Source organism: Mchenga conophoros, linkage group LG9 (genome assembly GCF_057382185.1).
Source record: "Mchenga conophoros isolate Kocher_MC1m ecotype Shallow Benthic linkage group LG9, M_conophoros_male_GT1.1, whole genome shotgun sequence".
Classification (NCBI taxonomy): Eukaryota; Metazoa; Chordata; class Actinopteri; order Cichliformes; family Cichlidae; genus Mchenga; species Mchenga conophoros.
The window spans coordinates 18,789,754-18,817,651 of record NC_140534.1 but is presented as its reverse complement, the minus strand read 5'-3'; the positions used below and the strand labels follow the sequence as shown (position 1 = coordinate 18,817,651).

Here is a 27,898-nt window from a genome sequence, read left to right as displayed (position 1 = left end):
CTGAAACTATTCAGGAAAGCATAAAGTCAAACATGACTTTAAAAAACACCAGCATAGGCTTATAAGGCCCCGAAGGTAAACTACATTTTCTGCGAAAATGACGTCACTCCCGGTTTCGGGCAAGTAATGGCAGACATAGTTCGCTCTGACGTCTGTTCCAACGTAGGAAGTGTTATGAACAGCTGATCGGATCGGCAAAGCGTGTTTCTGGAATATAACCGAATAAGAAACCGTGACCTAGGGCAAGCTGATGGCATAACATGTAAGTACAACTCCTCTGGTTTCATATGCAAAAAAATTATTGTGCTAGCTTACGTGGTTGCAGTTCTATAGGGATTTAAAAATAGTTACGCAAAACGGAGCGTGCCCACTCCGACCGGTTTTAAAGGGTTAACAGACCTGACAAAGGACCTGAGAGATGCATCTGACCTTTTTAGTTGATCCATTTAACCTAAATGAGATTATCCTAATGGAAGAGTAGCTGTCAAGAAGCCATTCTTATGGAAGGGAAACGGGAATAATGGTCGAACCCAAAACTGGATTGAAAATCAGCAGCAAGGGGTCTTTTTCTAGGAAAATACAGAGAAGGTGTGACTTCAGCCTTTTTCACAATCTCTATGTAGGAATCCTGTGTATTAACAGGTTGAGCAGGTTGCTATTTTGTGAGTCTTTCATATCACTCAGTTGCTTCCCCAGAGATTATGTCATACACAGTTCAACTTCAGCTTGCACAGCAGCTGGTGACATCTTGATATTCATTTGTCAAATAATATTTTTTCCAACAAAATGGTATTGTTTAATGATTTCACACACAGTTTAGAAATCTGTAAGAAATGGTGAAATGAAAATGAAGTTGTCCCGTTGGGCAGGCCAGTGCGTTTGTGGCATGGACCCAAAAGCAGACACGGAAGAGACAAAAACTAAGGTGTAACAAAACGTGAGCTGTTTATTTGGCCAAAAAACGTGAATACAAATCAATGCAGAGCAAACCGGGACGAAAACTAAAACTAAAACCTAGACTGGGAAAAACTAAACTATGACAACTATGACAATAAGACATGATCATGATTCTGAGCAGGTAAATATGAGAAACTATGAGACAAACATGAACATAACCTAAACAGAATCATGAGATTCCTGAAGACATGACATGAAGAAACGAAAACAGACACACCAACACTGAACAGAGGAAGACAGAGGACTTAAATACACAGAAGGGCAATGAGGGAAGTGGAAACACCTGGGGAGACACAGCTGACACAAATGAGCAAGATGCCACGGGGGAAGCAAAACTAAACACACTGAACATGTAAACACAATACTTTCAAAATAAAACAGGAAGCATGGAGACACATGAACTGGGATGCAAGTTGCAAGCCTGACACAAGAGACAGAGAGAGGGAAAGGGACACAGAGGAGAGAGACACAGGGGGAACCTATATAGACAAGGAGATAACACATGACAAACAGAAAAAGACTCATAAACAAGGAGACATAGGTGAAACACAAACAAGACTAAACACAACAAAACTAATAATAACAATACAAGAACTTAACATATTTCAAATATAACATAAGAAATCAAAAATACAAACTAAAGAATCAAAGACAAATATTGACAGATTTTAAGACAGCATTGCCCTAAAATAACCACAGGCTTTGGATGCTGTTGGGGTTGTTGTATTTTTCCTGTCAATAATCTGAGCTTCATTGTGCTTTGCCTTAGTGTGCGCGCCTGTTGGATCAGTCATCCATGTCATCTGCCTCCATCTGAGTTTGGGCTGCCTGTACGCTCGGCTGGACAAACAGCAGCTTGAGAGGAAAGAGAGGCCTGGAAATCCGGCAGGGCGGCTGGAAGCGACTGCATTTTATCAAATTCAGTTGCTGGAATGGTGCCACTTAAGCAGCTCCTAAGATGCAAATGAAAAACAGCGGATGCGCGACGCATGGAAGTTGTAGTTGTTATGCAAATAATGATGGCGAGATGCATGCATAAAGGACACTAAGTAGTAGTGACGGGTTTGCTGTAAATGCTGCTATAAAGAGCATCTGAGGGTGGAAAAGAAATGTGAATGCTGCACATAAATAAACAACCCCAACACCATCATAACAAAGTGCTTTGTTTCCAATAAAACAAAGAAAGTACGCCTTACATGGATCTTAAAATGGTCCCAAAGAAACCCATTACACATCAAATTGCTGCACATAAAGAGGGAATACCTATACAGCTTAAAAAACAGTCAATAAAACTAAATGAATGCCTATTTGCAAATACAGGGGAACCCTTTTAGTGTTTTTTACAGCATTACCACACAAAAAATCCTAAAACACTTGATTACACTTCAGTCATGCTTTCTATGCCTCCTCTATCAGCCCCAAATTGCCTGTTCATGCACTTTAAGACCAGAAAGAGGCTCTAACAGACACAAAGATTTTGCTTTTTAGTTTCTTGCAAAACATATGAATTACAACCCCTGCATTCCACATCAAAGACTAATAATGTGGTGGCTGCAGCTGCTCTTGCGCTTGGTCAGCGTACGTCCACATATACAGTTGCTCTCCCTGTCCACATAGTTTATCTAGCAGGCATGACAATAATGAGCACCTCCGCACGATAAAGCTGTCAAGCAACACAGGACACATCCTGTAGTGTGCCACAACCACAACAGCTTTCATCATTCGGCTCTGAGCAAGCACGCTCCTGACATGCTCCCGCGGTGTGAGCACACATTATTCCGCAAATCCATGCCATTAACCAAGCATTTCTCTCCTCGCAGTCACCCGACACAGAGGCACTATGTCAAATGTCTCTGCCATTGACTGTCCACAGAGAGGTGCAAGTGCTCAGACAAAGAGAGTGATTAATTATTCAAAGAGGCTCACTGCAATCCATTACATCACATGCATTATGAAGCAGCCTGATCTACGGCACCTCTTCAAAATCTATCAGTCTTAAGGATGAGGCTGAAACGCACAGGACACTACCTGCTAGGTAGACAGCAGGACAGGTAAATAAAGGGCTGCAATTAACAGCAGGAATAAAAATGTAATGACCTGCACATAACATGGCATTATTAATTATTTAATTAGTGAAACTTTAAATCTTTACTTTTGCACTTTTATTTTCATACTTTTCTCATTTTAAACTGGTCATCCACTAGGTTATTGAACCATCTTTACCAGCAATAACCTAAGTTTAAATAGGTAATCAATGTTCTGTTGCATGACCCACTTTCAGCTGTTGGACGGATGGTCTCATATTTAACTCCAGAATAAGTGCCCAGTTCACATGTCTGCAAAACCAGCCCATCCCTCCACCACCACGCTTGACTAGCATAAGATGTTTGGTTTTCTCTAAACACGACGTTGTGCTTTTATAAACGTGCTCACACTGATGCAGAGCTAATCAAGCTAACTTGAAGAACGTGGTGAAATTAGAAACTAAAGATCAAAAAGTTGTCCAAAACAAGCCAAGTAATATGACTATCTGACCCAAAACCTAACTTCAGTGTTTAATGATAATAGTTTTCAAAATGGTGAATGTGAATGTCTGACATTCTCTTAAAAATAACAGTACTGAGAATTTTATCATCTTTTCCAAGTAGGCCTTGAGACAAGACGTTTTTCATTTTAAAAATGACCAGAGCTACTCTGCCAATGCTGAACATGAGTATAACCCTCCGTCTCAATTCCAGGCACCTATACTTAGAGTTAAATATATTTCTTGACCCTGGAAGGAAACCCTCAAGATTTGAACCAATAGGGTCTGTGTACTTTATCAGTTGGCTAATGACTACAAAATGACTTGGCTCATCTCTGTCTACCTAGTTTCACGCAAAGCTGTGCATTCAGTGTCAGACAAACACATCATATTTCATGACAACGCAACCTTGACAGAGGTAATAGCTGAGACGAGCTGCAGCTGCCTTTGACAAAGCTTCATGTGTGACAAAAACATAAATCTTCCCTGCAGCCTTGGCACGCTGTGGGATATATTCGCATAGATAAACATCAAGTGATGCTTTGTATCCACTGTACACTTCAGTTTAGTGGTTATATTGTTAGCAGTATCATTTAAGGTGAATCGGATCCCCACATTTGTCACAAGACATACAGATTTACTGGTTTTCCATTTGGAGCCTTGTGTAGATGTGACACAGTAGGTGTGGATTACAGTTCAGTTTAACTGAGCAAATCAATCTAGCCCCTATGCTTGGCACACTCACCTCCATAGTGGTCAGGTTGCATCGATGGGTTCCAGCAAACCAGCCATCAGTGGAGCACTGGTCGATATCAACATCCTGTAGATTAATGTCCACTCGAACCACTCCCCTGCAAGATGGAAGGACATTAAAAGAGATCTATTAGGGTCATTTCTACCTCCATGTTTTTATTCTTGGACTCAACTAGAGCTTTACATGATTTTCTAACATTTCGCGATTTGATTGTTATGGTGAACAGCTGTGGAATTGAAGCACTTTGAAATTGTATCATTCTTTCTTAAGCATATTGTATATCAGAAAAGTTGAGTGTGGAGGTTTGAATGCAAAACAAGGCCATTAGTTCAGGCAGAAAAAGTTCACGACATAAATGTGAAAACCAACACACATGAAAAAAGATCAAGTGCAAAAAAGGAAGCACAACAGACGCTTCCCTGTGACGACGGGACTATTTATACACACAGGTTTGATTGGACAGTAGAACACACGTGGTATAACTAACAAAGGACATGACAGAAAACTCAATCTTCAAATAAATCAGAAAGTAACAGAAAGAAAACAAAGAATCACTGAGGGAACTACTAAAAGAAACAATGAAATGAACCAAAACACAGGATGTAAAACTGAAACTTGGCATTACAAAAAAACACAAGAAACAACAGGAAGCAAATACTCAAAAATGGACACAAAAAATAAAGCTTGTAATCTGCTAGAATAAAGAAATCAAAACAAGAACCGAAACATTCAACAAACACAAAAATCAAAACTTGAAACATTTGGAACAACAATAAAACCTCAAGTCTAAACTCAATTATATTTGCAAGGAAATCAAAACCCGAAAACAACAAAAAGACCACGGAGTAAACAAAGTGTAGTAAAGCCAACTAAAACCCGCTGTTGAAGAAAGTCATTTACCCTTTTGTTGATTTATTGATTGAGTGATTGATTGATTTGTGTCAGACGGGATTTTTTTGGATGGTTTTCTAAATAGAAGCTTTTCAAATTAAAAGAGTTGAACTGAGGAAGGTAGATAAAGCAAGTACATTATGAGCTGTATGTTATTGTCTGATCTACAAATTTCACTTAAAAGTACAGTAAAGTTACACCAGCGGTCCCCGACCTTTTTAACGCCACGGACCAGTTTATGTTTGACAATATTTTCATGGACCGGCTTTTAAGGTGTTGCGGATAGATGCAACAAAATAAAACCAGTACCGGTACCAAAAAAAAGGAAGATTTATTCATAACACATGGGAAAAGACCCAGGGAAACTGAGTTAACGATAAGGATTCTAAAGAATAACGCTAAAAAACGATAAAAACCCTGAAAACCATAAATTTCACACGCGAGGATTAACTCTCGCGGCCACTGAGCCGGTACCGGTCCGTGGCCCGTGGGTTGGGGACCGCTGAGTTACACTACCTTAAAATCCTCAACATGTAATTGCACAAACCTGTACTTGGAATCTTAACTGAAATTTTAATAGGTTCTAACATGTTATAAAGCAAAAACAGACATTTGTCTGCCTCATGTCTCATCTCTTCTTCCTAAGAAAGAAATCAGTCTGACAGAGATGCAATTAGCCGTGCACTACATCACAACGAGACACTCTGCAAGAGGCTGGACTCTTTGTTCCGTTTCGACCAGCTGAGCCAGGCAGGACCTTCTAATGGAGCTGTTGAGGATTTAGACTTACTTAGCTTTCTGAAGCTCTGTGAAGAGAAGGTCACTGTATGTGATTTTGAAGGTCAGCCCCTTTGATTCTGACAAATCTTTTCACTGGTGTGGCATATGTCCCTTTCACAAGTGCAGCTCACAGGACAAGCCAACAGACAGTTACATAATGCTGTATACTATATGCGTAACTATACAAGGAAAAAAAACTAAACAAGCTTGACAAAATACTTCAAATCCACAAGAAACTCTAAACTGTCTCTCAGCGACCTCAGCCCACTTACAGGCTTTCTCTCTTGGTAGACTTAAAAATGGAGCACAGCCCGAGGCAAGTGTTGTTAGAAAATCTATACCGACTTTAAACTTTATGGAAGACATGCTCTGGAGAGTTATAGCTCAGTAGGACGAGTGTCATGACACCAAGATAATGTGCACATATGAAAAAAGGTATTTCTCTGATCCAGCATTCAGAGCCTTCAAGTTTCTCACACACAACATTTTACATAAACGCCAGCCGACACAAGAGGAAAAAAACCCGAGTGTTGCCGTGTAGCTTTCGAACAAAATCACCAAATATACACTTTGTTATTTGATCAGGATGAATATAAACACAAACCCTGCTCTGAAGTGAGCGGGCGAATCAGCGCTGTTATCTATTTAATCAGGCAAAACCTGCAGCTGCTTCCCTGCAAATAAATCAGCGGCCGACTTTGCACTGACCTTTAACTCCTTTGATGCCCGTTTGAACACTGACATTCACACTGGGTTTATTTTGTTATAGGATTAACAGGAAACTTTGGTCTCCCAGTTTCCAGGATTTGTGTTTTGCGTTTAAAGGAAAATTAGATTTTAAACTATTGACCCTGACCCTGAACTAGTATGGATATACATCATATACCACCGCATTAATCACCTAAGTCTAAGTTCTCATTGTCATCGAAATACTAACCCTAACCCGTAATCTGACCTTAGGCAATTAAAATATGTAATTTGTATCTTTTTTATACTGACACAACATCATATACAACATTTTTTTTTCCAAAAAAGTCTGTTTTGCCTTTCTCCTGAAACGATGGGATGGTTTGATCAATTGCTCGAATGATGTAGAAAAGTGCTACAAAAGTGTCAAAGTGGTTTCTTTGTCATGGTCCTGCGGCCATGACTCAGTGACTTTGTGTTTGTGTTCTTTATTGTTATTACTTTCATTATTATTCGTGGCTGTTTTGGGATGGTTTGTATTTTGGGATTTTAGATACTGGGTTCTGGGTTTGTGCTCCCTCTATTGGTCCCTGGTGTTAGTGTTCCCCTGTCTCGTCAGGTTAATCAGGTCCAGCTGTGTCCCCCACCTGTGTGTGATTTCCCAGTGTCTCTCTGTGTACTTATAGTGTGTGTTTTCCTCTGTTCCTCGTCGCGTCGTCTGTGTTCATACTCTGTGAAATCCCTTGCGTGCTCTCCCTGCTGTTCTCCCTTCATGTTCAGGTTTGCTACTCCTTGGTGTAGTTTCTCCCAGTTTAGTTCATCCTTAGTTCTGTTTTGCCATCTCCACTTTATGTTTGGTATTGTTAATAAATCGCCCTCACGTCTAAATAAGTACTGCATTTGAGTCCTCCTTTCCACTCCTCACACGGCCACTGACCCGAACCGTGACAGTACGACGCGACCACAAGATGGACCCAGCAGCGCTTAATCCGTCTAAGGAGCTACGGGAGAATCTCATCGATGCCACACAGGAGCTCATCGACCTGTGGCTGGAAAACCCGGGTGGCAAGTCCCAGCGCGCTATAGAGAGGCGGCTACAGCGTCTTGTGACCGGTCTCCCATGGCTTCTAGGCTCGCTTTGTCCGTGGGAGCGGGAGTTTCTCCTTTTGGATCTTGGACTTCACCCCCCGTCTGCATTCACTTTCGAACAGCCCGATACGGTGAGTGAGCGGGACGCTTTGGCTTCCCCAGATTCCGGGACTTTGTTTTCTGGGGCTATTCAGAGCGGGATGGAAGACAGTATGGGTTGCTTACCTACCTTCGTGGTAACAGATCCTTCCCAAGTGGGCGTCTACAAACCCTCTGCAAAACTGACGGACTGTGTCTCTGCCGCTCCTTCTGAGCCAGGACTTTATCGCCATTCTCCGGCTCAGTTCTGTGTCCAGCCACAAGCTTCCCAGTCTGTAGCTCAACCGTTAGCCTCGCTAAGGGCACAATTACCTGTTCTGCCGCCGCTCCAGTTAGCCACTCAGCCATCACCACCGCTAGCATCGCTACAACCCATAGTTCAGTTAATGGCTGTCACAATTTTCACACTGTTTTTCCACCGCTGTTTCTGAGCAGGGAGAAGAAATGTTTCACAACGGACCTGTTCCTCAAAAGCTGGCAACATTAGTGACCGTTACTCGCTCCGGGGCTTCCCCAGAGGCTGGGTTACAGCCCTCAGCTTACTCTGGACCCCTGGAGGCCGAGATGCCAGCTGTGAACTGCACCGGGCTGTCACTGCCTGAGCAGGGTCAGTGCTCTGCGCAGCTGCGGCCCTCCTTATGTGTGCCAGAGGCCCATGTGCCTACTGGTTTTGTTTCATGTGTGCCAGAGGCCCATGTGCCTACTGGTCTTGTTTCATGTGTGCCAGAGGCCCCTGTGCCTACTGGTTTTGTTTCACGTGTGCCAGAGGCCCGCGAGCCTGCTGGTTTTGTTTTTTGTGTGCCAGGGGCCCCGGTGCCCACTGGTTCTGTGGCTGTTTTCGCTGGGGGGCCCGAGGAGCCCGTCCAGCCTCCTGTTTCGCCGGCTGGGGGGCCCGAGGAGCCCGTCCGGCCTCCTGTGTCGCCGGCTGGGGGGCCCGAGGAGCCCGTCCAGCCTCATGCCACGTCGGTTGGGGGGCCCGAGGAGCCTCACACGGCCACTGACCCGAACCGTGACATTCTTAATGCAAGCCTCATTTGTCTATTAATACACATTCATGCTCAAGTCTCTTTTTTATGCCAAACCACTTTTAGTATTTAGTATATTGCCTAAACAGGGTCCCGTTATACCGGCGGGCCATTATTATAACATTATACTACGGGCTTTGTACACTAAAGGTGACATCATCACACCATGAACTCCAGCTTTACTTTACCTACAGCAAAACGTCAGAGGTTACAAAAATTGAGTGGTGCACAATCAGCCAAAACTTGGCTCATTTGCAAGATCAAGAACATCCACATTAGAGGAGCCAATGTTCAAACACTAACTTTCTGATTAGTAAATGCCTCAATCTTCCTCCTGAGCCACAGTCAAGCCCAGAGTTCATCAGAGAATTAAGACAACTTCCATCCATCCATCCATCTTCATCCGCTTTATCCGAGGCCGGGTCGCGGGGGCAGCAGCCTAAGCAAAGAGGCCCAGACCTCCCTCTCCCCAGCCACCTCCTCCAGCTTATCCGGGGGAACACCAAGGCGTTCCCAGGCCAGCCGAGAGATATAATCTCTCCAGCGTGTCCTGGGTCTGCCCCGGGGCCTCCTCCCGGTGGGACATGCCTGGAACACCTCACCCAGGAGGCGCCCAGAGGGCATCCTTGTCAGATGGCCGAACCACCTCAGCTGGCTCCTTTCGATGTGGAGCAGCAGCGGCTCTACTCTGCGCCCCTCCCGGATGGCCGAACTTCTCACCCTATCTCTAAGGGAGAGGCCAGCCACCCTTCGGAGGAAGCTCATTTCTGCCGCTTGTATCCGCGATCTCGTTCTTTCGGTCACTACCCACAGCTCGTGGCCATAGGTGAGGGTAGGGACGTAGATTGACCGGTAAATTGAGAGCTTCGCTTTTACACTCGGCTCCCTCTGCACCACGACGGACCAGTGCAGCGTCTGCATTCCTGCAGCTGCAGCCCCAATCCGTCTGTCGATCTCCGGCTCCCTTCTCCCATCACTCGCGAACAAGACCCCGAGATACTTGAACTCCTCCACTTGGGGCAGGAACTCATCCCCGACCGGAGTGGGCACTCCACCCTTTTCCGGCTGAGAACCATGGCCTCAGATTTGGAGGTGCTGATCCTCATTCCCGCTGCTTCACACTCGGCTGCGAACCGTTCCAGTGCGAGCTGGAGGCCATCACCCGATGAAGCCAACAGAACCACATCATCCGCAAAAATCAGAGATGAGATTCTGAGGCCACCAAAGCGAAAGCCCTCCGCCACTTGGCTGCGCCTAGAAATCCTGTCCATAAAAATTATGAACAGAACCGGAGACAAAGGGCAGCCCTGGCGGAGCCCATCACCCACCAGGAATGGGAACGAGTCCGACTTATTGCCAGCAATGCGAACCAAGCTCTTACAGCGGTTGTATAGGGATCGAATGGCCCGTAGCAATGGGCCAGACACCCCATACTCCCGCAACACCTCCCACAGGACACCCCGAGGGACACGGTCGAATGCCTTCTCCAAGTCCACAAAACACATGTAGACTGGTTGGGCAAACTCCCATGCACCCTCAAGTATCCTCGAGAGGATAAAGAGGTGGTCCAGTGTTCCGCGACCAGGACAAAAACCGCATTGTTCCTCCTGTATCCGAGGTTCAACTAGTGGACGAACTCTCCTTTCCAGCACCCTGGCATAGACTTTCCCAGGGAGGCTGAGGAGTGTGATCCCCCTGTAGTTGGAACACACCCTCCGGTCCCCCTTCTTAAAGATGGGGACCACCACCCCGGTCTGCCAGTCCACAGGTACTGCCCCTGATCTCCACGCAACATTGCAGAGGCGTGTCAACCAGGACAGCCCTACAACGTCCAGAGCCTTCAGGAACTCGGGGCGGACCTCATCAACACCAGGGGCTCTGCCACCAAGGAGTTGTTTAACTGCCTCAGTGACCTCGCTCCCGGAAATTGGCGGGTCATTCCCCTCATCCCCAGACTCTGCTTCCTCCTCGGAAGACGTGTCAATGGGATTAAGGAGGTCCTCGAAGTATTCCTTCCACCGCCTGACAATTTTCTCAGTCGACGTCAGCAGCGCTCCGCCAGCACTATACACAGTGCAGGTAGAGCACCGCTTTCCCCTCCTGAGACGCCTGACGGTTTGCCAGAATCTCTTCGAGGCAGTCCGAAAGTCTTTTTCCATGGCCTCTCCGAACTCCTCCCACACCCGAGTTTTTGCTTCAGCCACTGCCCGAGCTGCATTCCGCTTGGCCTGTCGATACCTGTCGGCTGCCTCCGGAGTCCCACAGGCTAACCAAGCCCGATAGGACTCCTTCTTCAGCCTGGTGGCTCCCTTCACCTCTGGTGTCCACCATTTGGTTCGGGGATTACCACCACAGCAGGCGCCAACCACCTTGCGGCCGCAGCTCAATGCAGCAGCTTCGGCAATGGAGACGCTGAACATGGTCCATTCGGACTCAATGTCCCCAGTCTCCCTCGGAATGCTGTTGAAGCTCTGCCGGAGGTGTGCGTTGAAGATCTCGCGGACTGGGGCCTCTGCTAGACGTTCCCAGCACACCCTCACTACGCGTTTAGGTGCACCAGGTCTGTCCAGCGTCCTCCCCCGCCACCTGATCCAACTCACCACCAGGTGGTGATCAGTTGACAGCTCAGCCCCTCTCTTTACCCGAGTGTCCAGAACATATGGTCGCAGGTCTGGTGATGCGATTACAAAATCGATCATCGACCTATGGCCTAGAGCGTCCTGGTGCCACGTGCACTTATGGACACTCTTATGTTCGAACAGGGTGTTCGTTATGGCCAAACTGTGATTAGCACAGAAGTCCAATAACAAAGCACCGCTCGGGTTCAGATCAGGGAGGCCGTTCCTCCCAATCACGCCCCTCCGAGTCTCGCTGTCGTTACCCACGTGAGCATTGAAGTCTCCCAGCAGGACAACAGAGGGACAATTAAGACAACTTGCCTAATAGAAATCCCCCTAATTCTGCCAAAATAACTATGACACCATCAATGAAATCACCAACAACACCTCTGAATTTCTTCTGTAGTATCAGGCACCTAACCTTCACAGTAGATGTTTTTAAGCCCTGAAAGTTGTATGGTGTGGTGGTCTGAGAAGTTAACCTCTTCAAATCTTTGTCATGGTCCTCTAACCATTCCTGAAGAATATTTGAAGTGCGGCAGTACGCCTCTTCCATCAGGAAAATGCACGCAGTCTGCGTCAATGCTTAAGGAGTTAATATTAGTCAGTAAAATCTACATAAACGTTGGGAACCAAGCTTAGCCAGATGAATTGTGACAACCGTAGTTTCCGCCATTGCGTCTTTGTTTTGATATATATTGTGCATGCATAAAAACACATAACAACAAATTATATCTGATTTCATATAAACACTGATTTATTTATCATTTGCTGTAGAGTGCACATGTAGTTCATTTTTGTATCTTTAACATTTTAAAATGTCATTATCTTATTTTACAAGCTTATTTCTGATGTGTATCAGCGCAACACCAATGCTGTGTCTGGTTCCACTTGGTAAATGGACTGGTTCTTATATAGGGGTTTTCTACTCTACAAACCTTATCCAATCCTATCCATATTCACCCATTCATACAAGCACTGTTTTCTACGGTGTTGTTTTTTCTTCTTCTATCTAACATGCAGACTGGAGCAGCTCGGGGTCGAGCCACAAACCTTTCAGTTAGTGTATGACCTGCTCTACCTCCTAAGCTATAATCACTTTATAGCAAAGATACCCCACAAGACCTTTTGGGTATGCTCTAAACCTCAGCTGTCTACACGTCAGAATTTGGCTTTAAATTTTAACTGGCAGGAGCTATGCTAGCAAAGCTATTCACCTCATCTATTTTAGTGTTGTGGCTGATTGGTGATTCATGACTGAGATCTGTTTCAGGGTGTAGATGATGAAAGTTCCAGCTGATCATTGGCTATTAAGGCTTTAATTAGTGCCCAATGATTTGTTAATGCATTTCGCCCCTGGTGCCACTTTGTTAAAGTGTCATGGTCTGGAGAACACTGTTATCTGCAGCCTGTTTTTAAATGAACAACCCTCTTCACATCTTATTCAACTTGTTTTTGTAATTTAACGTTAATAATAAGGCATTTTGACTGATGACAAACCTGTATGTAAAAGAGTTGTTGATTAGATATTTGGTACGATTCTGTGGTTTCCATCATATCATACAGTAGAGTTGCACCAACCACTAATGATCAGAATCAGAATACTTGAATAATCCTTAAGGAAAATATGTGGGTTACAGTTGCTCCAACACAGTAAGAGTAACAGACTAAACTAATTAAATAATACGATATATTATAAAGGTTACAGATCTCTATGTAGTTTAGATTGATGACTAATGTAAAATTAGTTATGGCTTCATACATTAGCAACCTAGTCCTAGATGGCAGTTAGCATACTCTGTGCTCACATGAGCTGGAACTCATACAAACACCTTGTCCCATACTGCTCAGTTTTGAGACCAGGCAAAAGTGTGGTTTCCATAGTAACACCTTGGTTGAACCATGTCTTGCTGTAACTAAACAATACACAAAACAGCAGGTGGCAGAAGATGCCGTCAATGTTGACATATCACTTTTTGGGGAGAATAAAAGACAGAGTTCATGGTTTATGTAATTTAACAAAAAGACAAAAAACTAATGACAGAAAGCAATAAAAAAAAACTGCACCTGTGACAAACTGAAAGTGGGAGAAGCAGCAGGTACCAAAGGAAAGGCTAAATTTACTGATCCATAAGCGTTAAAAAAAACTGTGGATATTTCTGAATGTCATAGCAGAAGAAAAGACAGGCAGAACTAGCAGCTTTATCACAGGACTGTAACCGGCTTACAGTCTTATTATTTCCATCTGTGTGTTTAAACTGTCCACCTGTTCACCATATAGTGCCCTATATCATGCCCACACCATTTTATAGTGGTGCTCAAAATCTCATCTGTAAACTTCCACTGTAGTGCACTACAAAATCATCACACGTACCACGCAGGTTCTATTATGCTTTTGTGTGCAGATGCAGTTCTTATCATTTTTATTTAAATGCTGTGGGGAGATAAGTTTCAATTGCACTGTGCAATCATTCAGACATAGCAATCCTGAGTTATCCCTGGCCCCAAGTATGATGCAGATGTTCTGCTATTGTTTTGGTGACAGATATCTGGAGCAAATTTGGGGATGTGTTGCACTGGTGTTTCCCTGTGCATGAATAGACTAGTTGTTTGTCCCAAAAAAACAAAATAAAAAAATATATTCATGTTATCAAAATAGCAATAAAAAATAATAATGTACACGCATACACAAATACTGCTGCTCTGGCATGTTCTCCAGGTGTATAAGAGGCGGTTTACTATTCCCGGTTCCCAGTGGACACCAGGTGAGTGCAATGCTCTCTTTGCCTGTACCTCTGTTATTAATAACTGCTGCTCTGGTCCTGCCTTGGGGCAAACTGACCTCGCTGCTTTCTCCTGCACTGCTGGTTGTTTCGTGTGAGAAATTACATGCAATTCTCTGTTATATAATAAGGATTGGAAATGTCGCACTGAAACACAGCAGACGCACAAGAATACGCCGATTTGTTAGTGATGGAGGAGTCATGAAACCGTTAGTTTCAGTGGCAACTGAAGTAATAACATTTGCTTAGGTTTTGCATTTGAAAAGTGAGTCTGCACAAAGAGGAAAATAGTCTGCAGTCGGCTTCTCTTTTTTTCCCCTTCTGCTCCCAACTCCCCAGGCAACCTTTAGCTTCCCAGTCAAAGAGGACATATGGTGTATAAAATGGCTTTTGGGGGGAAAAAAGAAAGAAGAAAATGTTGGAAACGGTGGTGTTGACTGGGTATGTGCTGCACAAAGACTGGGTCGTAATTGAGAGCAGCAGCGAGGAGCATGTGGCAGAGCCATCATGGTGGCCATCAAGGCCCTCGGGCATAAAGACAGGATTATCACAGAGAGCAAGAGATAGAGGTGCCCAAGGAAACAGAGTGCTTTCTCCTTTCATCCTCCATTCTTTGTGGGTCTAAAGGCCAGGCCAGCAAAGAGAGGAGCATCCCACCAGCAGGAGTCTTTCTGACTGACTCTTTCTGAGCTAATGTTAGCTGCACAAACATTAAGAAGCTGACTGTAGATATATCTGCATAATAGCTTATATTCACAAAAGGATATTCATCAAAAGATGCTTGCATTGAAGGCCTGCTTGTGTCCTCTTTGTTACAAGTCAGTCTTAGATGTATTCATCAGTGAACACTGAATTTCATACGCTTTGAGCTATAGGTCTCAAAGCAGAAAATAGACTCTGAAACTGATTAGCCTGTTTAGTCACAGGACAGGATGCTGCAATATATAACAACTTTAGCTAGTTTAGGGCCTTACACAGACCTAAAACAAACCTACTTTAAAAAAATGTTTAGTTATGTTAAAACAATGGGAAATTGATAGACTACCAAATGTGAAATGTTACTTATACTTAACAGCTGTCTGGTGTAAGTGTTCATTGCATATAAGCACTGCGATACCTAAAATCACAGGTGTCGAACTCCAGGCCTCGAGGGCCGGTGTCCTGCAGGTTTTAGATGTAACCTTGATACAACACAGCTGATTTAAATGACTAAATTACCTCCTCAACATGTCTTGAAGTTCTCAAGAGTCCTGGTAATGAACTAATCATTTGATTCAGGTGTGCTGACCCAGGGTGAGATCCAAAAACTGCAGGACACCCGCCCTCGAGGCCTGGAGTTCGACACCCCTGCTTAAGTCTTCAGTTTACAGTTACAGCTAATTTCTCAGTTTCCAACATCCTCTTATTTTTTCACTCCTATTCTTTCAAATACTAAAATTTCTTTGTTTGAACATTTTTAACTGCTAGCTAACATTTTTTAACTAAGTGTGTAAAGAACAGTGTTGGGACTAACGCGTTATTAAGTAACGCGTTACAGTAACTACGTTATTATTGTGGTAACGAGCACGGTAACTAGTTATTATGCCAAAATCAGGAACGCGTTAGTCGTTACTGGGATTTAGATAGGGTCGTTACTCGTTACTTCGTGTGGTGGCTATCGCGGAGCTTCCACAGATTCAGTAACATTAGCAAGTGGTGGAGGCCAGCAGGTGGATGAAGGAAAAGGGACGCAGAAGGAAAAGAGACCCGAGGCGGCCACCGGTCCAAGTGTGAACTGAACTTCAGGTAAGAAGTTATGACCTGCAGTCTCTCTGGGTCAGATATGAACCAGGTTTAGGTGCAGTTTATTTTCGTTATTCTGACTTTTTCCGTACTGCGTGCTAGCTAGCATGACGGAGTTTCTATACAGCTGGGTGGTGCTATGAAGTTAATGATGTTGAACTTTATTTTGTTCATAAGTTATTAGAGTTGCCAACCGTCCCGCCTGGTATTCAGAGAAAATATTACGTGTTTCTTATTGAGGTGAAAAGGAACAGTTTGTCCCGTAAATCAGCTACAATGAAAAAGACACAAAGCTGGAGTTTTCCTGTGTCTTTGCTGCACAGCTGCCTCTTCTTCTTTCATTCTCTCCCTCCCTCTCCCGTTTCTACTTCAATCATGAAACTGATCAATGATCAGCTGATCGGCTCTCTTGTTTGTTTATCGCTCACTTTGCGCCAGAAAGAGGAAACCAGCGGATGTCGCGCTAAACAACAGCAGCACTTTTAAGCTTGATCAGCTGTTGTTAGAATTTATTTAATATTAATTTCTAGTATCAGCTGATGTTTGCTGGAGCCACAGCTGTAAAGCTGCTGGTCATGATATGGTTTGGTTATCTGGTGAGAGGGAAACATGAAGATGAAACCAGGAGATGTCCTTACTGGATCATCAGAGCTGAACAGGTGATGGAGAAACAGGTTTACCTTTTAGGTGACATGAATGAGTTGAAGGGAAGTTATGAACTGTTTCTGAGAGACAAATAACCCCAGGATCCTTTTTTAGGTAGCTGACAGCTGGTAACTGTGCAGGGGCGGGTCTAGCAAAGTGTTTCCAGGGGGGCATGTAGGGCATTAACAGGGAAAGGGGGGCACAAAGAAATACTTTTCTTTCTTATTCTTATTTAAAATGTCTAGCTTTTAAAAAATAATTATCTGAATCTTTCAACAAACGATTGATAGATTGATGCATATATACCATCAAAACAGTGTACATCACTGTCACAACAGTGTTTATTTTCATTCAAAGGCTTTATGATTTTTCCTATAATGGTGGGCCAGTCTCTAGTCAAAATGCCCGGGCCAATTTTCTGTCCCAGTCCAGCCCTGTATGCAGCTCATCTGCAGTCTGGTGTTGCCTACATCTTCCTATTCAGAAGGCAGAATTTCTGAGTTCTGAGTACAATCGAAAGCACCACGACTGCAGTTTTTGTGTTGGATGTAAAAGGCGCACATGACTCTGTGACGTAGGCTAGAATCATGGCAGCAGTCAATGACGGTCCAGGCGTGGAATTTCTCTCGTGGAAATATGAACATTATCTTTTCCTTTCTATTGGTAGGTGGCACAGTGCACTTGTGGCAAGTAAGCAAGCTAGAAGACTGGCAAAGTTATGAAAGAAACACATTAACAAGAGAATTCTGAGTAAAACCAAAGTTACTTTCCCTAGTAACTAGTTACTTTGAAAGTAACGAGTAACTTGAAGTAACTGAGTTACTTTTGAGAGAAGTAACTAGTAATGTAACTAAGTTACTTTTTTAAAGTAACTTACCCAACACTGGTAAAGAATAAAAAAAACATATTTAATATATTTAAGTCTCTTCTTTTCATTGTGCAGGGTTAAAATTTCAAATGTTTACTACAAGCTCCTCCACAATCAGAAGCTGAGCAATTACATTTGGCACATGGGTATGATGTCATCACGTTGCCTATCAACCACTTACTAAAATGCTAAAATGACCCATTAAGCTGTGTACACACTAGAAACGATTTCCTTATCACACGCTGCTTTGAAGTTGATGGTGCCATTCCAGGCTGTGGTTGCCTATGTGATCCTCTCACATTTGTTCTACCAAGTAATATGTCAATGAACATTATTGTTCTCTCGCACTGGCATTTGCTTCAGTTACTCACCTTAAAGTTGTGAAAAGTTTATCTTAGGTACTGCCCACTTCTCATCATCAGCAGTTATTTGCCCGTAGTGAGTTGAAGTTGCAGAACGTTATTCACTTTCTATTCACGTTCTAGAAGATCTCATTTACGCTCTTCGCTGCCTAATGCCTCTGTAGAGAGGCTTATCCATGATTTGATAGCTTAGCACAGCTAACTGTTGCCAAAAAATTCAAGGTCAAACTCAAGACACAAGAATTGGGGTTCCAATATCTACCCTTCTCATGGTAAATACAAGCCAATTGGAAGGTACCATAAATTCATAAAGCACCTTGTTTCAGATGTGTAGACACTATCCCTTCACTATTTAGATCACTAGCTAAGAAGCTAAGAAGCTAAGAGCTTCTTAGCTAAGAAGCTAGTGATCAATAGTTTAAAAGTTTACTGATTGTTTTAAAACTGCTTTATAGACAGTTATCTGGACAGTTATTGTACAGTTGCAAGGTTTATTGATAAAGCACTGGTAATGGTTAATAAATACTTTACATCACATCTATACGCATTGTCGGATGCTTGTTATGACATTATGAACAATGCTGGGCATCCTCTGCACATGGCCATTAACAACCAGAAGAGTCTGTTCAGTGACAGGTTGCTTCTCCCCAAGACAAGAACTAACAGACTTAAAAACTCCTTTGTCCCACACACCATCAAACTGTTTAACTCCTCTCTGGAGGGGAGAGGGAGGGGAAACAGGAGGACAAAGGAGGGGGGAACAACTAAACTGTAGTGCCTCTTCACCTCACTGTACAATACCTTGTGCAATACTTTTTGTAAATAGTCAATGGTGCAATAGACCTCAATACTTGAAATGTGCAATTCACTTGTATTTTTATTTTTATTCCTATTTATTATATTTATCCCCTTCGTATATTTTATTTATATTTGTCTCTGTATTTATATATGTGTGTGTATGTGTGTGTGTGTGTGTGTGTGTGTGTGTGTATATATATATATATAATATTCTGTAACTCTGAACTTCTGTCGGTGCTGTGCTTTTTGGAAATCGAATTTCCCAGAGGAACCCACCCGAGGGATTAATAAAGTTCTATCTTATCTTATCTTATGAAGCTGAAACTGGTTCTTGTAAATTAAGTGATATTTAACCTCCCAGTTCCCTAGCAAAAAAAATAAAAAAAATCAGTGTTTGATTATTCTGTGGAGGTTAAAGTCCAATGACTTAATCGGTGGGCATGCTGTACACTGCCTTCTGCATGCTCTATCCACGTGGCACCCTCACCTAATGTAGGTAAATATTTTGAGTATTTTTACAAAACACATCTTGAGCAGACCTGTGCTACATGTAACAAAGTGCAACTTTGAACGATGGAAGTATTCACATACTGTCTGGAACTGAAGCAAAACATTCCCTTAAACCAAAGTTAATGCAAAAGAGATGAAAACACAAAAGCTTAAAAGTCATCCTTTAGCAGTGTAGCCAAAGGAGTTGCAAGCCTGCATGAACTTGCATGCACATATCTCCTACTCCGGGTCTCGACAAGAACACGGTGCTGTCCTTTTAGGAGGGCACAATTTGTGCATTATGCCGTGGAACCATCACAATGCAGGAACCCGTGCAGCTTTCTCAAGGAAAAATGTCCCTTACGTGATGGAAATGCATTAAGCTAACAGGACACGTAGAAAATGTGAGTCGAGCCGCCGGGCACGATGCTGCTTGTCTACCATTATTTCAGTGCAACCTGGGTTATTTTATTGAGTCCTGTCTCTGGTCATCAAAAAAGACACAGCGCCTGCGGGGAAGTGGCTGTGACAGAAAGTGAATAAAGACTGCTTCTTCTTCAGAGTGCTGGCACTTTCTCTTATAGTCGGTACGCTCGTGTCATTAAAGGAAAAGTTCACCCCAAAATCCAATTTCTGTGTATTTTTTTCTCCCTCTGGCTTGTAGCGCTGTTTATCCATCTAGATTGTTTTGGTGTGAGTTCCCAGTTTTGGAAATATATTTGCTGTAGAGATGTCTACCTTCTCTTGAATATAATGGAAGTAAATGACTCTTGCCTTGTGGTGCTCAAAGCAACAACAACAAAATACAGCTGCAGCGTCTCTTTCCATAAATCACGACCGGATACTTTATAAATATATTGCAGGCTGAATATAGGAACTATTTTTTCTAGTGTCCACATTCACCTTTTTTTAACTAACCAAGTCATAATTTTTGGAAAGAGACATTGCTGCTGAGTTTTTCTAAATGTATTGTTGGTTAATCGACTACCACCAATGCCATGTAATTCTCCTATATCTCCATAACTGTGCAAATCACACCAAAGCAATCTAGATTCATAACCAATGCAGGAATAGTTTGATGAATTTTGCAGTGGACTGCCCCTTTAAAACCCTTCTTCCAATGAACAAACCAAAGTAAGACGGAGGTATGTTAGCGATTATGAATAAATGATGATAAATGATCATAAAGCATTTGAGCTACAGAACAGATTTACTGAATGAACTACTCAGTTCTGGGTACCTTTCTTTTCTATGTAAAAATATGTACCAAATTGTACAAACATGAACATTTTCCTGACAGACAAGATGAAACTGGAGCGATTCTTCCATGGCAATATTGGAGAGATACACCAAAGGACCAGCTGCAGCACTTCTGTGTATTACATATCACCTATCCTAAAGCTGAATTTCCTTCTATTTGTCGTCTTCGCTGAGGGTTATGTTGTCATTGTAATTGTCATGTTTATTATAAGTTATCTTCTGTAATATCTTCCTGTATTTTTGTCAATTTATGGAATCTAACAACAGTCCAAATCTTTATAAATTCTCCAAACGCAGCACAGCACTCAGTCCTTACTCTGTTAGACCAGGTCATTAAAGATAACCTTACATAGTTATTAGCAAAAAACAAATCCTACCAAACAGCACTCTTTAATACCTGAGTAGCTCGATTTTCCTTAATGTTGACATTTACTGGCTGAAGGCTTTGACAGGCCACCTTACTGAGCAGCGGAGTCCCACTGACGTCAGCAGTAAGAGAAGCAGCGCCTCGGGGATATTTAACCCCTGCTTCCTCCAGGTCGCACTCAATGGAAAATCTACAAGGTCGGACTCGTTTTTGCTCATCGGGTTTAAAAGCTTCCTTCTGTGTGTACAGTTTAGTTTTCTCCTTGCTGGTATGCTTAGCTGAAAATCTAATTTACCTCTTGGATGCACTTTTTTTTTTACTCCTACCACCTTTCATCTCAGTTTAGCATCAAACATTATTGCATTTAGCCTCAGGAATTGTGGGATTTTCTTCCTATTTGTTTCTGGATGGAGTCCATGGAAGCAGATGCTGCTGGCTCCTCCTGGAGCTCCAGGCCTCCCACTCTGTTACATGCTGGGTATCACAAAGCACTCGGGCTGTCCAGACAGAGCTGCATTAATAGTAAAATGAGAGGCAAAGCAAAAACGTAGAGGATCCTGCACATAGTTAGAACTTATTTGGCCTTTTTGAGAGATAAGCTGAAAATGCATACTTTTCACCATTTAGTTTTGCTTTTAAGCTTCATTTAATCTTGCTTATTCCTGCTGCTGCCGGTGAAACTGCCTGAGCTCCAGCCTCAAAGCAATTAAGGTCTGTGTTGTGAAAGGTGAGCTTGAAGTAATGCACCTGCCTCACTTTCCTTCCCTTACTTTCTTTTGTTTGTTCTAACACATTTTTCTTTATTTGTGCCTCTGCTGTCATGAGTTTCTATCTGAAGTTAGAGTGATCTGCCAATTAGGACTAGAAAGTGTCATCCTGAAGAATTTCTGAACCTCCACCAATGGCATTCACACGCTCACACAGACAGATACACACTGCACACTTGGAAACAGCCAATCCTCTCTGTGCGGGCTAAGCTGTCTCCCCTGTGCCTTGAGCGCAGCTGAAGAGACAGACTGGAAAGGAAAGAGACGAAGTGCGAGAGGTGCGATTTCTTGCACCTTCGCAGAAACAACAGGTCGATCTATCGCAAACGAACGTCCGCACACTTCTGCTTCGACAAGTCACATAAGTTGTTTAGCACCTGCACGCACGTTCAACAAGCAAAAGGGGCGACGTGGGGGGGGGGGGGGGGGGTAGTCTCGGTTTGTGTTAATTTCCATATGCCAGAGCCACGAAAAAGTCCAAACGAGTCACCTTGCTGCTTGCAACATCATCACCCTAAAGAGGAAGTGACTGAGGCTGGAAATAAAGACAGCCCGTGCAGGGTTGTTGTTCTACATCTTTCATTATTAATTCATTGTTGTATTGATTGTGTATTCATCTGGAGGGGAAGCGGAGGAGAACTGATGTCTGAGGCAGCTATATTAGCCAGCACTTCCCTTCCTCTCCTGTTTCTTATCTGGCAGGCTGCTGAGGCGCTGGGAGGATGCAGGGTGAGCCGCCTGCTACTCTGATACAAGCGTCAGAGGAAAGATACAAACCTGGAAAAAGGGCACGACAATGTGGAAAAAAAGAAGAGCTTGACCAGAGATGGGCAGTAACGCGTTCATCTCGCGTTACTTGTAACGCGTTACTGTAATCCGATTACTTTTTTGAGTAACGAGTAAAGTAAGGGATTACTATTGCAAAGAGGGTAATTAGATTACTGTTACTTTCCCGTAAGCACGCTGCGTTACTGCGTTACTAAAACCGTGATTTTCTTGCGAGAGTGTCTCATGATAATGACGTAAGCGAGTGTGACATCGTGGCAACAGCTGTGTGCAGATCAACAATGGCTAATATATGGAGTGCGGGAGAGAGTATGAGCATGCAGCGTTTAAAGCGTGGAAGTACTGACCTTACTTTGAGTTTGATTCTGTAAAAAGTGACAAAAACATTGGCGTCCGTTGTTCACTGCGTGGGAAGAAAACCCCTAAACTTCCGAGCAAGCACCGAGTAATGTGAAATTCACAGAGAAACTCGCAGATTCTTCAACTGACCAGGGTAAACCTCCGCCTACCCCACTCCTGCTGTACAGGTGAAAATAGAGCAAAAGGACCGCTAGTCTTTGATTTTATTTATTTTCTTCTGTGTTTTACTTGCATTTATTTGAAAGACTGAGTGTAAACACAAAAAAATATTTTATTTTTTGTGCTGGAATGTGCAGAAAATAGGTTTAAATGTTAAACTAATTTCTTCCAGTCAGTGAATGTTGCATATAATTAAATTTTTGCTTGATGCATAAAGTTAAAAGATTAAAACTAATAAAACAAGTTTTAAAAAAAGACTTTTCCATTTGATTACATTTTGTATGATGGATTATGCAGAAAAAGTAGAATTGGGCTGAAAGATCTATTTATCACCTATTCATGTTGTAAATCGTGTTTTTAAAAAGTAACTAAGTAACTAAGTAATTAATTACTTTTGAAAATAAGTAATCAGTAAAGTAACGGGATTACTTTTTGGGGAAGTAATCAGTAATTAGTTGCTGATTACTTTTTTCAAGTAACTTGACCAACACTGAGCTTGACTGTGCAAAATATGTATTTCAAAGCCAAGTGGTACACATGAACCAAGCTGACTGTCAAGTTTTTCAAGACCATGCCAGTGATTAATGAGAACAGCATGTCCTTTCTTAACAATTTTAATTTCTTTCTAACATTTGGGTCAACAGGAGAGAGAGAAGGAAACCAGACAGAAAGGGTAGTGAGAGGTTCAAAAGTTCTACTGCAATATTTCTCCTAGGACTATTCATCTCATCTCCATGTGTCCTGTTATATTTCAGGTTGAATCAGCACACATTTGATGCAATCTTTGAGATCCTCTCATGGCAAAAAGATGAGATTTGGTGAGTATTGACTTCATTAGTAATGGGGTAGTTCAACACTTTTACACAGTGTATACAAAGCCACTGCAAGAAGCCAATGAACCGGACTAATCATAAAGGTTGAAACCACTAGCCTGGGTCTGCAAAATTCATCTGAACCTCACTGAATGCAGCTGAAAGTACACAATTGATTAAAACTGCTTATGTGGCTTGATTTAATATGGCTTGGTATCAATCAGAAAAGCAACATGCATTTTTGAGAGAAGACTATTCTCACGTCTGTGAAGGTTCCCAGTCATCCAGGTCATCGTAGTCAAAGGAGCTTGCAAAGAAAAGCGTCTGGACTTCTTTAAGTTACTTGAAGACATTTCACCTCTCATCCGAGAAGCTTCTCGGATGAGAGGTGAATATTCTCACATATTTATGTTCAGAGCAGGAGAGGAGAGATGAAAGAACAACAGATCTTATGCAAATGTTAAGGACTAATACTATTCCTCCCACTTCATCCTGCTTGGTAGCTCAGATCGCAACCTGATTTACCTAACCCTCTACTGTGTCCCTCTAGTCAAGAAGCAGCCTCTGACCCCACGGATGGTGAGTATATGGTCATAGGATGCTTTTGTGGCCCTGCCAGGCCGCTCTGAGGGGAATGGTTGGCCAGTCCTCTGTGAGTCGTAGTGAGAGGACATTGATGGGAGCGTAAAATTGATCAGTCTACATAAATTTCTGCACCGACTCCATAATTCCAAAGGAACAACAACAAATCATGTGTAACAAAGGACATCAAAGCACTCCTTAAAAAGAAAACGAGGACCTTCAGAGCTGGCAGTATGGAGGAGAGAGAAGCTTAAAGTATCCTAAAGAAATCCATCAAGAAGGCATGGACAACTACAGGAGAAAACTGGAGTGGAAAATCCAGCAGACCAACATGAGGGCAGTCTGGAGTGGCATGAAGTCCATCATTGGTTTAAGACCAACAAACAGCGCTGCAGTTGAAAACTGTGGAATTAACCAATAGACTAAATCCGTTCTTTAATAGCACAAACCTATGTGCTTTAACTTTGGAATATTTAAAGCTCCTTAGTTTTTCTTATTTTTACTCTTTTTTTTTAGGGAGACTTTACTTTTTATTTGAATATTTATATTTAACTTATATTAATGTCTGAAACAAGTCTGATACCTCAGTGGAAAATAAGGACACAAAAACTAAAAAGCAGCCTAAGGAGGCCACTTTTGGACTGCAACTGACTGTAGCAATGGGGTTTTGTAAAAAATAAATAAATAACAATAATAATTAAAATAATAAAAACAAATACGATATACTGTTCACTTTCAGTCTCTTTAGCATTAAGTGGTTCTTCGCTGTTTTGCTAGCTGCACTGAAATGGGAAAATCCAGCTACTGGCCATAATTTTAGGGTTTTTAGAGCATTTTCTAAATGAGGACTGTGTGGGGGAGAGCCTGTTTGAGTCTGGTGCACCAGACAGACAAGCTGAAGTCCGACACTCTGATTTTTAATCATCAGTTAGGGTGTAGTTAACAAATGGCGTGTAAATTAGCCTTTATACATGTAGTGTTTCATGTCTACTTTAAGAGTATGAGGAGATATTTAGAAGATTTTAATGCTCCAAGAACCAAGAAAAGCACTAAAATGTAAAAATTCTGATTGGTAAAACACTTAACTGTAAATTATGGTATAGATTGTACTCTCCTGTTTCTTTACTGTTCTTTACAGACAGCTTTTCAGGGATTTCACACAATACAAATACCTATACATCGCCTGCAGTGGGTTATGGAGAAGGCTTCAGCTGAACTGGTTTAATAAAAATGTCTGTAACTCAGATCCTTTGGGGACAAAAAATCTCCAAACAAAAAGTCTGGTTTCACTAATAAACTAGAGTTGGTGTGTCAGACAGGTTTGACTTCAGGTTGCTTTAGTGGGAGTCTGAGCTTTGCTGTGAAGCTGCTCTGAGAGGATTTAGTGTGGGATAACACCAGGTAGCTGATAGCCTATTACAGTATAATCACTGAAGGTTTTTGCTCATTTGCAATCCGTGCCAGCCTGTGAGCAACTAGAGTGTATCAATGAAAGATTCATTGAAGGCAGTACAAACACAACTAGTGATCTGGATTAAATATTCATTGAGGAGATGTTAGTCGGGATCCTATGGAGCTTTAACACTTGACTCTTTCAGTGCATGTCACTATTGCTGGAATAAAACATGGCTCATTATAGCATCGAGCTGCAGCCGAGGAGGTTTTATGGTTTGGAGAAATTCAACCAAATATCCTCATCTGCTGCTGCTGCTGAGCTTGTTTTTCTTACGGAACTCATTGCAGATTTAACAGCCTCCTCTCTTGAAGAAGGTAAAAGAAAGGGCACAAGGCATTTCCTGAGTGCATCCCCTGTGAGTTTGAAAAATGAATTAGGGCCTGCAGCCAGAGGTTTCCACCGCTGTTACATCCAGTAACACCCTGGGTTATTTTTAGCATCCCGCCGTCTTGTCAGACTGGAGGAGAGAAGAAACACCCCCCCCCCCCCCCCCCCCCCACCCTCATGTAACAAGAGGAGGCTAGTGGGAAGCTGTAAGGCAGGTATGATCACCTTATAAAGCTTTATCCAGGTTTGGAGATGTAGTGGAGGGTAAGCTCACCTGAGCACACCTTTAGGTTGACAAAAAAAGTCATTGTTACATAAATATATTGTTCTGCTGAAAAAGTGAAGGCGCTGCACATTTGTGTTAGGCTTTGGAAATGTGGTTTTATATATATATATATATATATATATATATATATAGATAGATAGATAGATAGATAGATAGATAGATAGATAGATAGATAGATATGAATCACTTTTAGACTTTGTGTTGCATATATATTGTGTTCCTCCACATCATAGCGCAGGTTTGGACCCTCTGTGCTTACCTGAATTCAGGAGCCAGGTTGGATTTCAGGCCATAGAAGGCAGCAGATAAGGTCAAAAGCCAACGGGGAACAAAATTCCCATTCTCACACTCCAAGTAGGGCGCAGACCATCTGACGTGCGTCTTGTCCGGAATAAAACTCTCTCCTCTTTTCACTGAATTGTCCACCGATCTGAAATCTTGGCTCAGCGCTCTTTTATGGAAATTGGGGTTCTTCCTGTCTTTTATTTCGTGGTACCACTCTGTCTCTGCCGTGCGGTTGTGCAGATGTCGGTGGGCCATGCTGGAGAGGTCTTGGAGTACTATTTCACCGCCGGCCCTGGTGGCTTGAAGAAGCACCGAGGGCCCCGGGAAGGATGAATCCCCGCTAAAAGTAACAACCGCCCGGTGAATCTTGGCGTCTCCCTCCAGTATACTCCTGACTAACGCGTGGTACCACTCAATGTCTCGCCGGAGGTTGTGCTCCCTGGACCTGTTGGCTTGCAGGATCATGTTGAGGAAGTTTGTGGCGTGCAGCACCGTATCCAGCACGCTGCTCATGGAGTAATGCGGGGTAGCGTGTGACCTTCCCCGCAGAGAGGTGAGCTCGTACTTTCGCGAGCAGTTGGCATGCTTTAAGGTGGTCGAGTCCCCGGTGTGTAAAAAAGCCGTGACGACCCTGGGTAGAAGCTCGTCTGTCTTCTGCGGCAGCTCCGCCGTCTCCCCGGCAGCGTGATGAGGCGCACGGAGATGCGCCAGCTGCCAGCGGTGCGTCTGAGCGCCGTGAATCGCCTCCCGTGCCCCGTTATCCTCCCCGTGCCCTGACCATTCCGCGTATTTATGGTTTGATCCGATCACAAATCCAACTTGCAGCAGCAGCGACAGCCGGAAAACAGCCATCTCCCTCAAGAGAGCGACCACAGATGTTTGGGGGATTGCTGCTCGGAATTAACAGTGTCGTCGGGCGAGTGTGCTGTAGAAAAAACACAGAGAACCTATCAAATTGCCCCGCTAAACCATCGCTTCACCACTTGTAGGATATTCTTCTGAGCTCCACGCCTCTGTTCTTGAAATCACAAAAAGAGGGAAACCCGCCAGGAACCCCTTCCCTCGTCAAATGCCTTCTCCTTCCTCACAGATGCCTCATACAGCTTGTTGATGTTGAGTATCCGCTTGCAGCTGTTTTCCCCCCACCTCTCTCTCTCCCTCTCTTTCACACACTGTAGACAAGACTGTGTTGGCTTTGCTGTGCCGCGGACGTTCTCCTTCTGCGTGTAGGCTACACAGACTGAATCAAAACGAGGAGGAGGGAGGGGTAAGGGGCGGTTATTATTATATTTATATGCTT

At 43.1% G+C, this 27,898-nt stretch overlaps 1 protein-coding gene across 2 annotated transcripts in view; it reads right to left on the bottom strand.

Moving 5' to 3' along the window:
• Positions 1–27,898, bottom strand: part of gpr158a (G protein-coupled receptor 158a) — a 93,846-nt gene extending 65,948 nt beyond the window's left edge. Inside the window, exons 1-2 of one of the 2 annotated variants that reach the window (XM_085286775.1) lie at positions 26,573–27,898; positions 4,227–4,332 (exon numbers count right to left, since the gene is read on the bottom strand). In XM_085286775.1, the coding sequence (XP_085142901.1) occupies positions 4,227–4,332; positions 26,573–27,450 (984 nt within the window). In that variant the 5' untranslated portion in view covers positions 27,451–27,898. The remainder of the gene's footprint in view (positions 1–4,226; positions 4,333–26,572) is intronic. The other variant, XM_085286776.1, reaches the window with a different exon arrangement.